Raw genomic sequence first — 12,548 nt, 5'->3', positions numbered from 1 at the left:
TGGCGTAGATCTCCCCAGCAACGGTGCCATAAATCCTTCTTGCTACCTCTTGAGCATGCATTGGTTTTCCCTTGAAGAGGAAAGGGTGATGCAGCAAAGTAGCGTAAGTATTTCCCTCGGTTTTTGAGAACCAAGGTATCAATCCAGTAGGAGACTACACACAAATCGCCTAGTACATGCACAAACAAATAAGAACATTGCAACCAACGCGACAAAGGGGTTGTCAATCCCTTCACGGACACTTGCAAAAGTGAGATCTGATAAAGATAATAAGATAAATATTTTTGGTATTTTTTATACTCATAGATTGGAAAGTAAAGATTGCAAAATAAACAGCGACGGAAATAGCTAGTTGACGGGACATTAATATGATGTAAAGTAGACCCGGGGGCCATAGGTTTCACTAGTGGCTTCTCTCAAGATAGCATATCTTAAGGTGGGTGAACAAATTACTGCCGAGCAATTGATAGAAAAGCGCATAGTTATGAGAATATCTAGGCATGATCATAAACATAGGCCTCACGTCCGTGTCAAGTAGACCGAAACGATTTTGCATCTACTACTATTACTCAGCATGCATCTAGAGTAAGTTCATAAGAATAGAGTAACGCATTAGGCAAGAAGACATGATGTAGAGGGATAAACTCAAGCAATATGATATAAACCCCATCTTGTTATCCTCGATGGCAACAAAACAATACGTGTCGGTTCCCTTTCTGTCACTGGGGTCAAGCACCGCAAGATTGAACCCAAAGCTAAGCACTTCTCCCATTGCAAGAAAGATCAATCTAGTAGGCCAAACCAAACTGATAATTCAAAGAGACTTGCAAATATATCAAATCATGCATATAAGAATTCAGAGAAGAATCAAATATTGTTCATAGATAAACTTGATCATAAACCCACAATTCATCGAATCTCAGCAAACACACCGCAAAAAGATTACATCGAATAGATCTCCAAGAACATCGAGGAGAACTTTGTATTAAAGATCAAAGAGAGAGAAGCCATCTAGCTAATAACTATGGACCCGAAGGTCTGTGGTAAACTACACACACATCATCGGAAAGGCTATGGTATTGATGTAGAAGCCCTCCGTGATCGAATCCCCCTCCGGCATGATCGCCGGAAAAGGTCCCCAGATGGGATCTCACGGGTACAAAAGGTTACGGCGGTGGAAAAGTGGTTTCGTGGCTCTCTTGGATGTTTTAAGGGTATAAGAGTATATATAGGCAAATGAAGTAGGTCGGTGGAGCTACGAGGGGCCCACGAGGGTGGGGGCGCGCCTACCCCCCTGGGCGCGCCCTCCTACCTCATGGCCGCCTCGTGGCTTCCTTGACCTCCACTCCAAGTCTCCTAGATTGCGTTTGTTCCAAAAAAGATCCTAGAGAAGGTTTCATTCCGTTTGGATTCTGTTTGATACTCCTTTTCTAGGAAACACTGAAATAGGCAAAAACAGCAATTTGCACTGGGCCTTCGGTTAATAGGTTAGTCCCAAAAATAATATAAAAGTGCATACTAAAGCCCATTAAACATCCAAAACAGATAATAAAATATCATGAAACAATAAAAAGTTATAAATACGTTCGAGACGTATCACTGACCCAACCGGACGTGGTCTGAGACGAGATACGCGCGGCTACTATCAGGGTGTCGGCACGCCGGAAGGTCTTGCTGGATTAGTTTTACCATTGTCAAAATGTCTTGTGCACCGGGATTCCGAGTCTGATCGGAAGGTCCCGCGATGGAGGATTGTCTCCACGGATCATGAGCTTGTCATGGGCTAAGTTGGGACACCCCTGCGGGGTTTAAACTCTCGAGAGTCGTGCCCGCGGTTATGTGGCAGATGGGAATTTGTTAATATCCGATTGTAGAGGACTTGAAGTAAACTCAATTAAAATACACCAACCGAGTTGCGTGACCATGACTGTCTCTTTTCGGGGAAGTTCGAGAAGAGAACACGGTTGGGTTGTGTTTGAACGTAAGTGGTTCAGGATCACTTTTTAGTCATTACTAGTTGGCGACCGTTTGCGTAGATTCTCATCTTACTCTTGTATTCGTAAGTTAGCCACCATGCAATGCTTAGTCGCTGTTGCAACCTCACCACTTACCCTTTCCTACCCATTAAGCTTTGCTAGTCTTGATACCCATGGTAATGGGATTGCTGAGTCCTCGTGGCTCATAGTTTACTACAACAACAATAGTGTGCAGGGATAGGTAATGCGATGATCATGATGTGAGAGCGATGTTTGCATGTTTTGGAGTTTTTCTTCTTCTTCGTCGATCTTGGGTTAGGTTCCTGGTCGGCAGCCTAGGCTAGCAGGGGTGAATGTCGTTTGATCTTCTGTTTTTGTTTCATCTGTAGTTGGATGTTGTTCTTATGTATGATGTATTGTTGTATTCTTGTGGCATTGTATGCCTTTTGTATGTATCCCGACTATTATGTCATGGTACGATGTAATGATGTGCACCTTGCAAAAGCGTGTCAATATGCGGTTTTATCCTTGGTGGGACCTTTGAGTCACTTTAGTATAGAGTCGCATATTGGGCGTGATAAGAAGACGAGGCAGATCGGCTGCGCCGCTGATGGGAGGCGGGAACCTTAGTCTCATGTTCGCTTTGGAGAAGGAGATGACATCCCGACTGTCTACTACAACAAAGTTGTCTGACTCCGATAAGAGAGGGGCGATGATAGCGGCGCGCCATTGGCTTGCTCCGGTGATTGTAGTCACGACGATCTATGGACATGGATATAATTTATCTTACTTATGATGATATTTTTTTGTGCTGTCATGATGTTTTAATTTTTTTTAGGGGTGTCATGATGTTTAAGGAAAAAGCTATCGTTCACTCGAGAACCTCCGCCATCTTGTACGTGAGACGCGTGTCCTATGTGGGCCCACTCAGCACTATATATCTCTACAATGATCGGCGGATATAACAAATCGATGTCGTTGCAGCCGGGTCTGGCGCGAGAGCCGCTGCTTCCGTGCTGGGCTGTCTGCGCTCGTGGTGCGCTCGAGCTCCGCACGGCCGCCGCCGACCTCCTCATCGGATCTGTCTGCCCCAGCTCCTACAGCAGTGCTCACCTCACTGGATCTGGTTGAACAAGCTCCTGCAACAATGCCCACAAAGTCGGTCGGCATGTCGCCAAGCTCCTCTAACGGAGGCGGCAAGGCATCACAGGCGGTTTTGTTTCTGCAGCAAAGGGCATGTTTCAATTGCAACAAGCCTCTTCGTTGCAAAAGGGCCCTGTTTCAGAAAAAAAACTCCCTAAATTATTATTTGCAACAAAGCCTTTATTATGAAAAATTTCTGTAACAAGACATATGTTGCATAATTTTTTTGCAACAAGATCTCTTGTTGTGGAAATTTTCTGCAACATCACCCTTGTTGCAAAAGTGGCGGTTGCTCACGTGGGCGCATCGGACGGCTATTTGACGTGTCCATCCAATGGTCAGCGAGGCGGCGGATATTTTTTCATTATCCGCCGGCCGACGCGTAGCGCTACCCGATGTTTAATGTGTTAAAAAAACATGATGAAATATGTTTTTTTCCTGAAGGGCAACTTAAAAAGAAAAAAACATCTCCTGGTAGGCCCATGCGAGAGAGTTTCTCAGGGTTTCGCTTTGCCTGCCCAGTCAGGGGACAGGAGGAGAGGCCCGGGGTCACACGCGGATTCCTTTTCCCAAGAAAAAATCCCGAACGAACTGGGTGCAAATAAACCCAAAAAATAGAGGGCTCAAGAGTCAGAAGAGGCAGGGCGGAAAAAGAGGGGATTTTCCGTGTCGACCCACCGGCTGCTATCACTCCGCCGTCTTATGATGTCGCCGGAGCAGGATCCTCGTCGCCGGCAAATCCAAGGCCGCCGTAAGCCACTGCTTCTTCGTCTCTGTTGTTTTATCTTCATATGCCCTGTCTGGCACATACTGTAGGTCTCAAATTCAGGCTACTAAGTATTACTCCACCGCCTTATGCAACAAATTAGCCCCCTTTATGTTCCAGTTGTTCATACAAAAAATATTGACTTGGTAGGAAGGCGTGCAAAGACAGTTTGCCCAAGCATATCCATCTCAGATCTCACTGTATTGTGTGTGTCGCTGTCTTGTTCTATTGGAAATTTTACAAGAAAGCTTTTCCTTCTTATAAAATTGGAACTAGTTTTTCTTTCTTACAATGTCATTGGTGTTCTTGCACAAAGCTGCACAACGGGTCATACTTATATTAGATCAATATATATGTGTGTTGATGTGCTTGCTGTGTTCCTTCGTTTGCCGTTGTCTACTTACCATAACGATGACCTGCTGCAGATGTATCAGTTGGTTCAGTTGCTAAACTAAAGCGCTCGCAAGTGGATGTTTCTCAAACTGGCAAAAGATTAACATATTCAGGCTCAAGCCTTCCGGAGGTATGTCAAGAAACGCTGATAACGGAATACTATAACGATATTAGATTTATATATCACTATGCTACCTGAATGTATGAGTGAACTGCAATCGGCTGCAATCCTTGGTAGCTGTGATTCTGTTCCAACTTACAATGGTTGCACTTTTAATTCTCCAGCACACAACTTTGTTTCTAGTATCTGATTCCTTTATATCTTTATTATGTGCATACTTTGTAAAACTATTTTTCCTGGAACCAGCAACATCTTGTGTCTCATTTACCCTGATTACTACGGTGAAAACACCTTTGAAGCCATTGCAGCTTGTCCTTAGCCTAGCTGCCTAGGGCTACTAGCACATCCAAGGAAAGTGGTTTGAACCTGGGTTGCTTGGTAGCACGGCCATGTGTTTTACCATTAAGCTACCCAGTGATTCCACCAGCTACTAAATATAATATAATTGATGTAATGTGTGTACTACATATAATATATATTTGATATATATTTGTGCTAACTGAAACAAGAAACTCGTCCTATACTCTGATATTACCAATTTATCATAGTTCTGGATCAAAAAAGCTGGGTAATGTTCAATATACTAGGATGAGCTAGAAGACAATGCTCAACATGAGTTATTGTAATAAACTTCAATCTAGGATAAGTATCTAAACTTCGCTGCAATGCAGCAACTAGTTCTACAATCTTAGTCTTCTCCAGCATCTGCAACTTCGCTTTGAAGATGCCAAACCTCGGATGTCTTATGCAAGTGTGCTTTAACCATGTGTTGTACTTGCATATGAATTGCACATTTCCTCCACTTCCTGTAGTTTTCTCTACAATGTCCCCATGACTCCTCAAAGGCTTCGTCTGTAGATCATTGGCTGCCACTTGCTAAAACAATATATGGAGCAGCTTCAGAGATGGCAAAAGGCCGGGCCAAGCAGATTTTATCTTTTCTTGTATCTCCGCCTTCTTCTCCCAAACCACCCTCTTCTCCGATGCACGCAAGATGTAGAGGAAGGTAACTGGAGGAATGAGAGGACAAGAGTCTTGGGTCATGCACTAGTGTCTGATGCAGATCTATGACAGACTTGTGACGTGCATTTTTTTCCTGTTCCTTTTTTCTCATTATCACCCCGAAGAAAGACGATGCCTCCTCTGCCCTGGATTTTAGGCCGGTAAGCCTAATGCGCAGTATCATGAATATTTTTGGTAAATTGCTCGCCTCTCGGCTCGCCCCAGAGTTGCATTCTTTAGTTTCGGCGGGGCGGAGTGCGTTCGTTAGAAGATCCATTCATGACAATTTTCTTTTCGTCAAGAGTGTTCTGAAAGAAGTCACACCAAGAAGAAACCTTTGCTTTCGCAAAGCTCGACTTTGCCGTGGCTTTAGACTTGGTCCGTTGGGATTATCCTATCGGAGTTCTCAATGCTTTTGGTTTTAGCTCCAAATTGAAGGACTTGATTTCCCTAGTTCTTGCCACCTCCTATTCTCGAGTACTGCTAAATGGTGATCCAAGAAGGCTTTTTATGCACAGGAAAGGTCTGAGACAGGGGATCCCTTAACCCCAATGCTTTTTATTCTTGCTCTGGAACCTCTTCAAAAGATCTTTTTTTTTCACTCTGCTATGGAAAATGGCCTTCTTTTCCCTGGTCATGCAAAGAGCTGCTAAGAGGAGGACCAGTTTTTATGCTGATGATGCAGCGCTGTTTATAAATCCTGTTGATGGTCTCAGGTCTTCTAAATTTCTATGGGGCTCTGTCTGGGCTGAAAGTGAATCTCGGCAAGTGTGTTGCTTATTATCCCATAAGATGTGAGAACCTTGATACCAGTGACATCTTATCTGCTTTTGGAGGACGGGTGGGCTCCCTGCCTTGCAAGTATTTGGTCCTCCCCCTACCTACCAGATTGCGTAGGCGAGTTGAATTAGAGCCCTAGTAGATAAGATTGCTGACAGGCTAAAGCCCTGGAAGGGAAAGCTCCTGGACAAAATGGGTCGCCTCACTCTGGTAGTCTGGTTAACTCGGTGCTTATTACTTCACCATTTTCACACCTTCCAAGTGGCATATCAAAAAGATTGACAAAATCCGTAGAAGCTTTCTTTGGTGCGGTGATGAGGAATTGAGGATGCTAAAGGAGGGAAGTGTTTGGTCAACTGGACTAAGGTATGCTCGCCTATAAGATGTGGATGTTTAGGTGCTGAAAAACCTGGTTTTCATCAGAAGGGGCGTTGCGCCTGCGATGGCTGTTTTTTTGCCTGTGAACGTTTAGTTTCCAAAGGCTTATGCTCTTAGTTTGCGTGTTCCACTGCACAAGGCCATGCATGCCAGATGACATGCTCCTACCCTGTCCCAGCCTTGTCTGAAGCTACAACTGTTCTTCTTACGTGAAAATGTTTAACCACGACCTGGACACGTATGCACACCATGCCTGATGCTGTGTCTGACACTGCACAAAGGTTTTGGTCTTATTACCTTGTACTTCCTCTGTTTCAAAATACTTGAGGTTTTTCCTTGTTCCAAGTCAAACATTTTTAAGTTTGACCAGGTTTTACTGAAAAATATACCAACATCTACAACACCAAGCTAATATTATATGTATTCGATGTAGTAAGATATTAATATATTTTTCTATATACATGATCAAACTTAATGAAGTGTGACTTAGCACAGTTCTAGAAAAAAGTATTTTGGAACGGATAGAGTACTTAATAATACTTTTTGCCTCTGCAATTCAAAATTTGAATTTGTGCACTTGTGCATGCAGGATATCTGGCGTCATATATGCTCCTTTTTGCCACTGAAAGATGCTGCGCGTGCTGCGAGCGTGTCTCACTCCTTTAAACGTTTCTGGAGGTGCCGGCCCAACCTCACCTTCAGTAAGAAAACAATGGGCTACAAGAAAAATGCACGTAGGCGGAGAATAACAACAAGAGATTACAACAGTAGAGTTGACCATATTCTGAGAAACCACTTAGGCACTGGTGTGAAGACACTCAGGCTTAAATTGTATGGTATTTACAATGCCAACACCAGAAATTGTCTTGATAGTTGGCTCCAGATTGCTGTTAAACCAGGCATAGAAGAACTCAGCCTCATACTTTCAAATATCGACCATTTATCAAACGAAGCAATCTACGAGTTTCCATGCTCACTTTTATCTAATGGCAGTGAAAACACCATTCGTGAGCTAGACCTTTTAGGTTGCGCCTTCCGCCCCACGGTAGGAATCGGTTGCACGGGAAGCCTGACGAGTCTATGTCTGTCTTGTGTGAATATTGAGAGTGATGAGTTGGGGTTCCTTCTTTCCAATTCTCTGGCTTTGGAGCGATTGGAACTCAATGATTGCAGTGAGATATTTTCTATAAAGATACCTTCCCTGCTGCAGCGCCTCAGCTACGTGATGGTGTCCGGTTGTTCCATGCTGCAAGTGATTGAAAGCGAGGCTCCAAATATCTCCAGTTTTCACTTTTTCCATGATGATGATGTTTTTCATGATGACGATGTTGATCAACAAGTACAGCTATTTCTTGGAGAATCACTGCAGATGAAGGAAATCTTCATATCACATTCCTGCGTTCTTCATTATGCTCTCGTCGTGCTCACATCCAGTATGCCGAATCTTGAAACTCTTACTATGCATTCGTATTACGAGGTACATACTCTAGAGCTTGAGGTGTCTATGGACATATGCGTATCTCATTATATAGCAAAGGGATTGATGTTAGATATTTTTATTTATGCAGATGGTCAGTACACCAACGCTAGCAAGCAAATTCCTCCACCTCAAGTATTTGAATATTTCTGTATTTGGATGGAAGTTTGCCTCGGCACCTCGGTATGCGGACTATGATCTTTTCTTGCTGGTTTCTTGTCTCGACGCATCTCCTTGCTTGGAGACTTTTAACCTAGATGTAAGTAACTATTGGCTTGCTGAGATATTTCTTAGTGACTGCTGTATTGTTTAGAGCAATAATAAATTCACGGGTGTTGGTTTTTCATCTGCAGGTACCAATGAGACGCCGGGAGCATGACTCAATTTTTGAAGACCCCCCCTCACAATTGGGGCGGATTCCAGGACAATGCTATGCCAATCTTAGGCATGTGAAGATCACTAAATTCCGCTCCACAAAGTTATTGGTTAAGCTCACATGTCATATTCTTGACAGCACACCCTCGTTCGAGTGCCTCACACTGGACATAACTGATGGTGGGCCGACTTGTTCCGAGATTGACAGATGCTTTGTGGGTAAAGAAACTTTTATGGAAGCCCCTAAAGCGCTTGCGGCTATCCAGACTTACGTCGAGGGAAAAGTTCCCTCCACGGCTAAGTTGAATGTCGTGGAGCCTTGCAGCCGATGCCCTGCCCTTTGACTTGCAAGGGAGCTAAGTTGGGGCGTTCCTGATGAAGAATGCAGCGATGAGTGACAACATGTCCCTTGTATAAGGTTGTGTTGAGACTAGTTGTGTCCTTGGTTTTAGGCTTTTTGTTATTATAGTATATAAGGTTGTGTTGAGACTAGTTGTACAGCTGAGATATGGTAGTTTTGCCCCTTGCGCTGGTTTGTTGTTATGGATGTTGAACATGGAACTTGTGTCTGGTTTGGTTTCGTTTTAAAATCCGCTGTTGATTGAAAAAACATACGCACGCACACAGATCAAGCATGTACCCTGAGTTTGGGGAGGAATGAGAATATGCAGCAGGCCAAACACTTAATGAAACCTCAGTCAAATAAATAAATGTTTCGCTCTGAACATAATTCCAGTGGTTATGGAGATACTTAATCATGCGGGGGTTTTAGTGGTTTAATTTGATTTCTGTAGTGTTCATGCATAGGCAAACTTAGGGCAACTCCAACAGGCCAACGCATTTCATCCGACTGCATCCGTGTTCTGTACGTGCGGACAAAAACCACGGCCTAGCGTAGTGCGCAAACGGACTAATGTCCATTTTGCTGTCCATACCCATTTCATAATTCAAATTTGGGCTGGGTTAGCCACGAGATGGGTCAGCCCACGCGCATAGGTGGCCACAGCCTCATTTTCTCTTTTTTTTTTCTTTTTATGTTTCCTATTTTCGTTTTTGCTTTATTTTCAGATTTTTTTATACTTTAAAATATTTTAAATATATATTAAAAAAACACTCTACAAAAAACATTTGAAAAATGTTGCCAATCATTTGAAAAATGTTAAATGTGCATAGGGAAAAAATTATAACATATATGAAAAATGTATACAAGTATTTGAAAAAGTGTTGAAAAAGTATTTAAAAAATGTTAATTAAGCATTTGAAAACTGTTAAATGTGTACAAAAAATGTTGACCATGTACTAGAAAATGATGATGTTTTTTACATTGTACATAAAAATGTCAATTAAGCATTTGGAAAATGTTAAATGTGTATATAAAAATGTTGACCATGTATTAAACAACTTTAATCTTTTATTTGAATTTTTTTAATAAAGCATTTTAAAAGAATGCTAAAAATGTATAAAAAATGCTGACAATGTATTCAAAAAATATTAACAAGCATTTGAAACATATTTAAAAAATGTTGACAATTCATTCAAGAAAATTTAAACTTTTATGTAAAAATGTTAAAATGTATTATATATATATACCAAAACATGTATAGAAAAAAAATAAAAAATGAGGGAAAACAAGAAGAAAAGCAGATGAAAATGAGAAAGAAATAAAACAAAATCAAAGAAAAATGAAGATAAAAGAAAGAAAAAACATTGAAAATCGAGAAAGAAACAAAGCAAACCGAAGCAAAACAAAGAAAAGGGAAAGAAAAAAAATGAAATGAGAATCGTGAAAAGTAATAAAGAAAACCGAAGAAAAAGAAAGAAAGAAAGGGAAAAAATGGTGAAATGGAGAAAGGAACGAAGAAAACCCGATGGAAAACAAGGGAAAACAAAGAAACAAAAAGACCCAGAAAACCCAATGGAAAACCCGCTCTTTCCCCTTAAGTAAGTCACGCCCTACAATTCTTCACTAACCCGATGCTAACACACTGACTGGCAACATTGCCTGTCATATCGTAGACCCATGACACACCATCTCCACTCTCCCAAATCTCACGTCCGCCCTTTCCTCTTCCAAACCCCATGCCCACCTTAGTCGTGGCCGACGCACCCACCCCTACCGAAGTCCTCGCCGTGTCTTCCCGTGTCGTGGCCGCCGTGAAGCGGAAGAAAGAGCTCACCTCGGAGCAGAGAGTGGCCGAGACGGCGAAGCAGAGGGTCAAGACAAAAGAAGATATTGTCGTCACCGCTCAGGCACGGGCCACCGTTGCGGACACTGAGGTCATCGTCGCTAAGGCTGAGCAAACCTCCTTCTTTATGCTAGGGATTGTCCACAAGCTAACCTTTCTCGCATCCGCCATTGTGGCGACCAGCACGGGCTCGGCGGCAGCCCGACCGCCCAGGCTTTCGGAGTCGCCCTCCATGTCAACATCACTGCCGACATATGGGTACCTTCCTGGACATGACCAAGCAACGTCCTGCTTCTCCACCTTACCTCGAGACCCCTTGTAAAAAATCTTTGATTTCGTGTCGATCATCCCCATGGTGCCTCCCCTTGATCTCAATGTCGCACATGTGGCCGGCGAGTCCACTTCGATGCAAAGGAAGCACTCATGGGTGGTCTTCCCGGCCAACTTTCCCGATGCCCGCGACCTATTTGATGGAATGCCGGCCCTGACGCCGGACGACCCGAGGTACTAAGATGATGTCATTGCGACATGATCAATGAGGGTGTCCAAGGGGATGGTGGCCAAGAGACCGAATGCCAATAGAGTGTCAGCATCGAGGAAGAACCATTGTTTGAGAATGAGCTAGCTCAAATAGCCCGGCCATAATTCATAAAAGAGGCGTCAAATTAAAGCATGAGGACCGGAGCATACACGGAGGATGAGGACAAGTTGCGTTGCGCGAGCCTTGGATGAAAATTGGACAGGACCCCAAAATTGACACCAGGCAAAAAAGGTGGAACATTTTCGAACAAGGGCCAGCAATTCTTCCATGAACATAGGAAGTTTGAGCCCTACAAATTTGAGAGTGCCTCGCTTCAGAAGAGGTGGAGCTTTACCCAAGCGGAGTGCAACAAATTTTGTGGCTCCTATGGTCATGTCGTTGCCCATCCCGTGAGTGGCATTGGCATCAAGGACTTGGTATATTTTTTGTTTCCTTGTTCATATGAGTATATATCATCCTTCCATACATATGAATGTACCTTGTTGGTTTCATCTATATATGTAGATGTTTCAAGCTTTGGATATCTTACCACATGGAATATGTGGTAAGCTATCAAAAAAACGAACACATCAAAGCTTTTTACCTTCAAGGCCGAACATGGGGCAGGCCATTTATCTTAACTCATTGTTGGATGACAAAGAAAGATTGTGGAAAGCGGTAAGACCAATATGCGTCCCAAAAAAGGTGGGGTGGTCATCGGTCATCGACCCAAGTGAGAGGAGACCGAGGGGGAAGACCAACTTCAAGTTAAATTCAAAGCATGATGATTCAACACCCGTCTTGCAAGAAATATTAAAAGGGTTCATAACTCAAAAGGAGGTGTCAAGTAGAAGAGGAAAGAGAGAGAAGAAAGGAAGCGTGGAAAGAGGAGGCAATGAAGAACTTCTTTGAAATACAAAAGAAGAAGCTCGAGTTCAATGATGCCAATGACCGGTCAAGAGCCAAGAAAGTGGAGGTCAAGCAAAAGGAGGTAGACCTCGCGCTAATTTCCAAAGAGCTCCAACACTTGTAGTCGTCGCTAGAAAGAGGAGGCATTCTCCAATGTCTGTAGACTACCTAGCGATGACTACAAGAATTGGAGCAAGTCGAAGACGTGCCGCTATCATTGTCCCTCCTCCCTCACGGAGTCGCACAAACTTTATTATAGTAGATAATAGGAAAGTCGTCATGCTAAGACCATATATGATCAATGCATCAGAACAACAACCGTCGTTGACGCTGACGAAGAGACACGTAGATCAAATGGGTCCAACCTGTAGACACACAGATAAAGACAAATGAAGATCGGATCCACGGAAGACAAACGCTGACCGATTCCCATAAGATTAGCCGAACCCATAAGATTAGCCGAAGACAAACTTTCGCAGACCCTCTGATGACGTTAGAAGCACCACTAAAATAGACGAGAAA

At 43.1% G+C, this 12,548-nt stretch overlaps 1 protein-coding gene across 2 annotated transcripts; it reads left to right on the top strand.

The window, feature by feature from the left end:
- The first annotated feature begins 3,680 nt into the window (after nucleotides 1–3,680).
- On the top strand, nucleotides 3,681–8,963 carry LOC119302162. 2 transcript variants are annotated; one of them, XM_037579188.1, is made up of 5 exons: nucleotides 3,681–3,870; nucleotides 4,311–4,408; nucleotides 7,149–8,036; nucleotides 8,128–8,295; nucleotides 8,390–8,963. In XM_037579188.1, exons 1-5 carry the CDS (start codon nucleotides 3,822–3,824, stop codon nucleotides 8,753–8,755), a joined length of 1,569 nt encoding a protein of 522 aa, XP_037435085.1. In that variant the 5' UTR covers nucleotides 3,681–3,821; the 3' UTR covers nucleotides 8,756–8,963. The 2 variants fall into 2 exon arrangements, with proteins under 2 accessions (XP_037435085.1, XP_037435086.1); XM_037579189.1 differs by lacking the exons at nucleotides 3,681–3,870; nucleotides 4,311–4,408 and adding an exon at nucleotides 4,437–6,547.
- The last annotated feature ends 3,585 nt before the right edge of the window (nucleotides 8,964–12,548 follow it).

This window comes from Triticum dicoccoides, chromosome 5A (assembly GCF_002162155.2).
Source record: "Triticum dicoccoides isolate Atlit2015 ecotype Zavitan chromosome 5A, WEW_v2.0, whole genome shotgun sequence".
NCBI classification, from domain to species: domain Eukaryota; kingdom Viridiplantae; phylum Streptophyta; class Magnoliopsida; order Poales; family Poaceae; genus Triticum; species Triticum dicoccoides.
The sequence above is the reverse complement of the archived record's forward strand: the minus strand, read 5'-3'. Positions and strand labels throughout refer to the sequence as shown.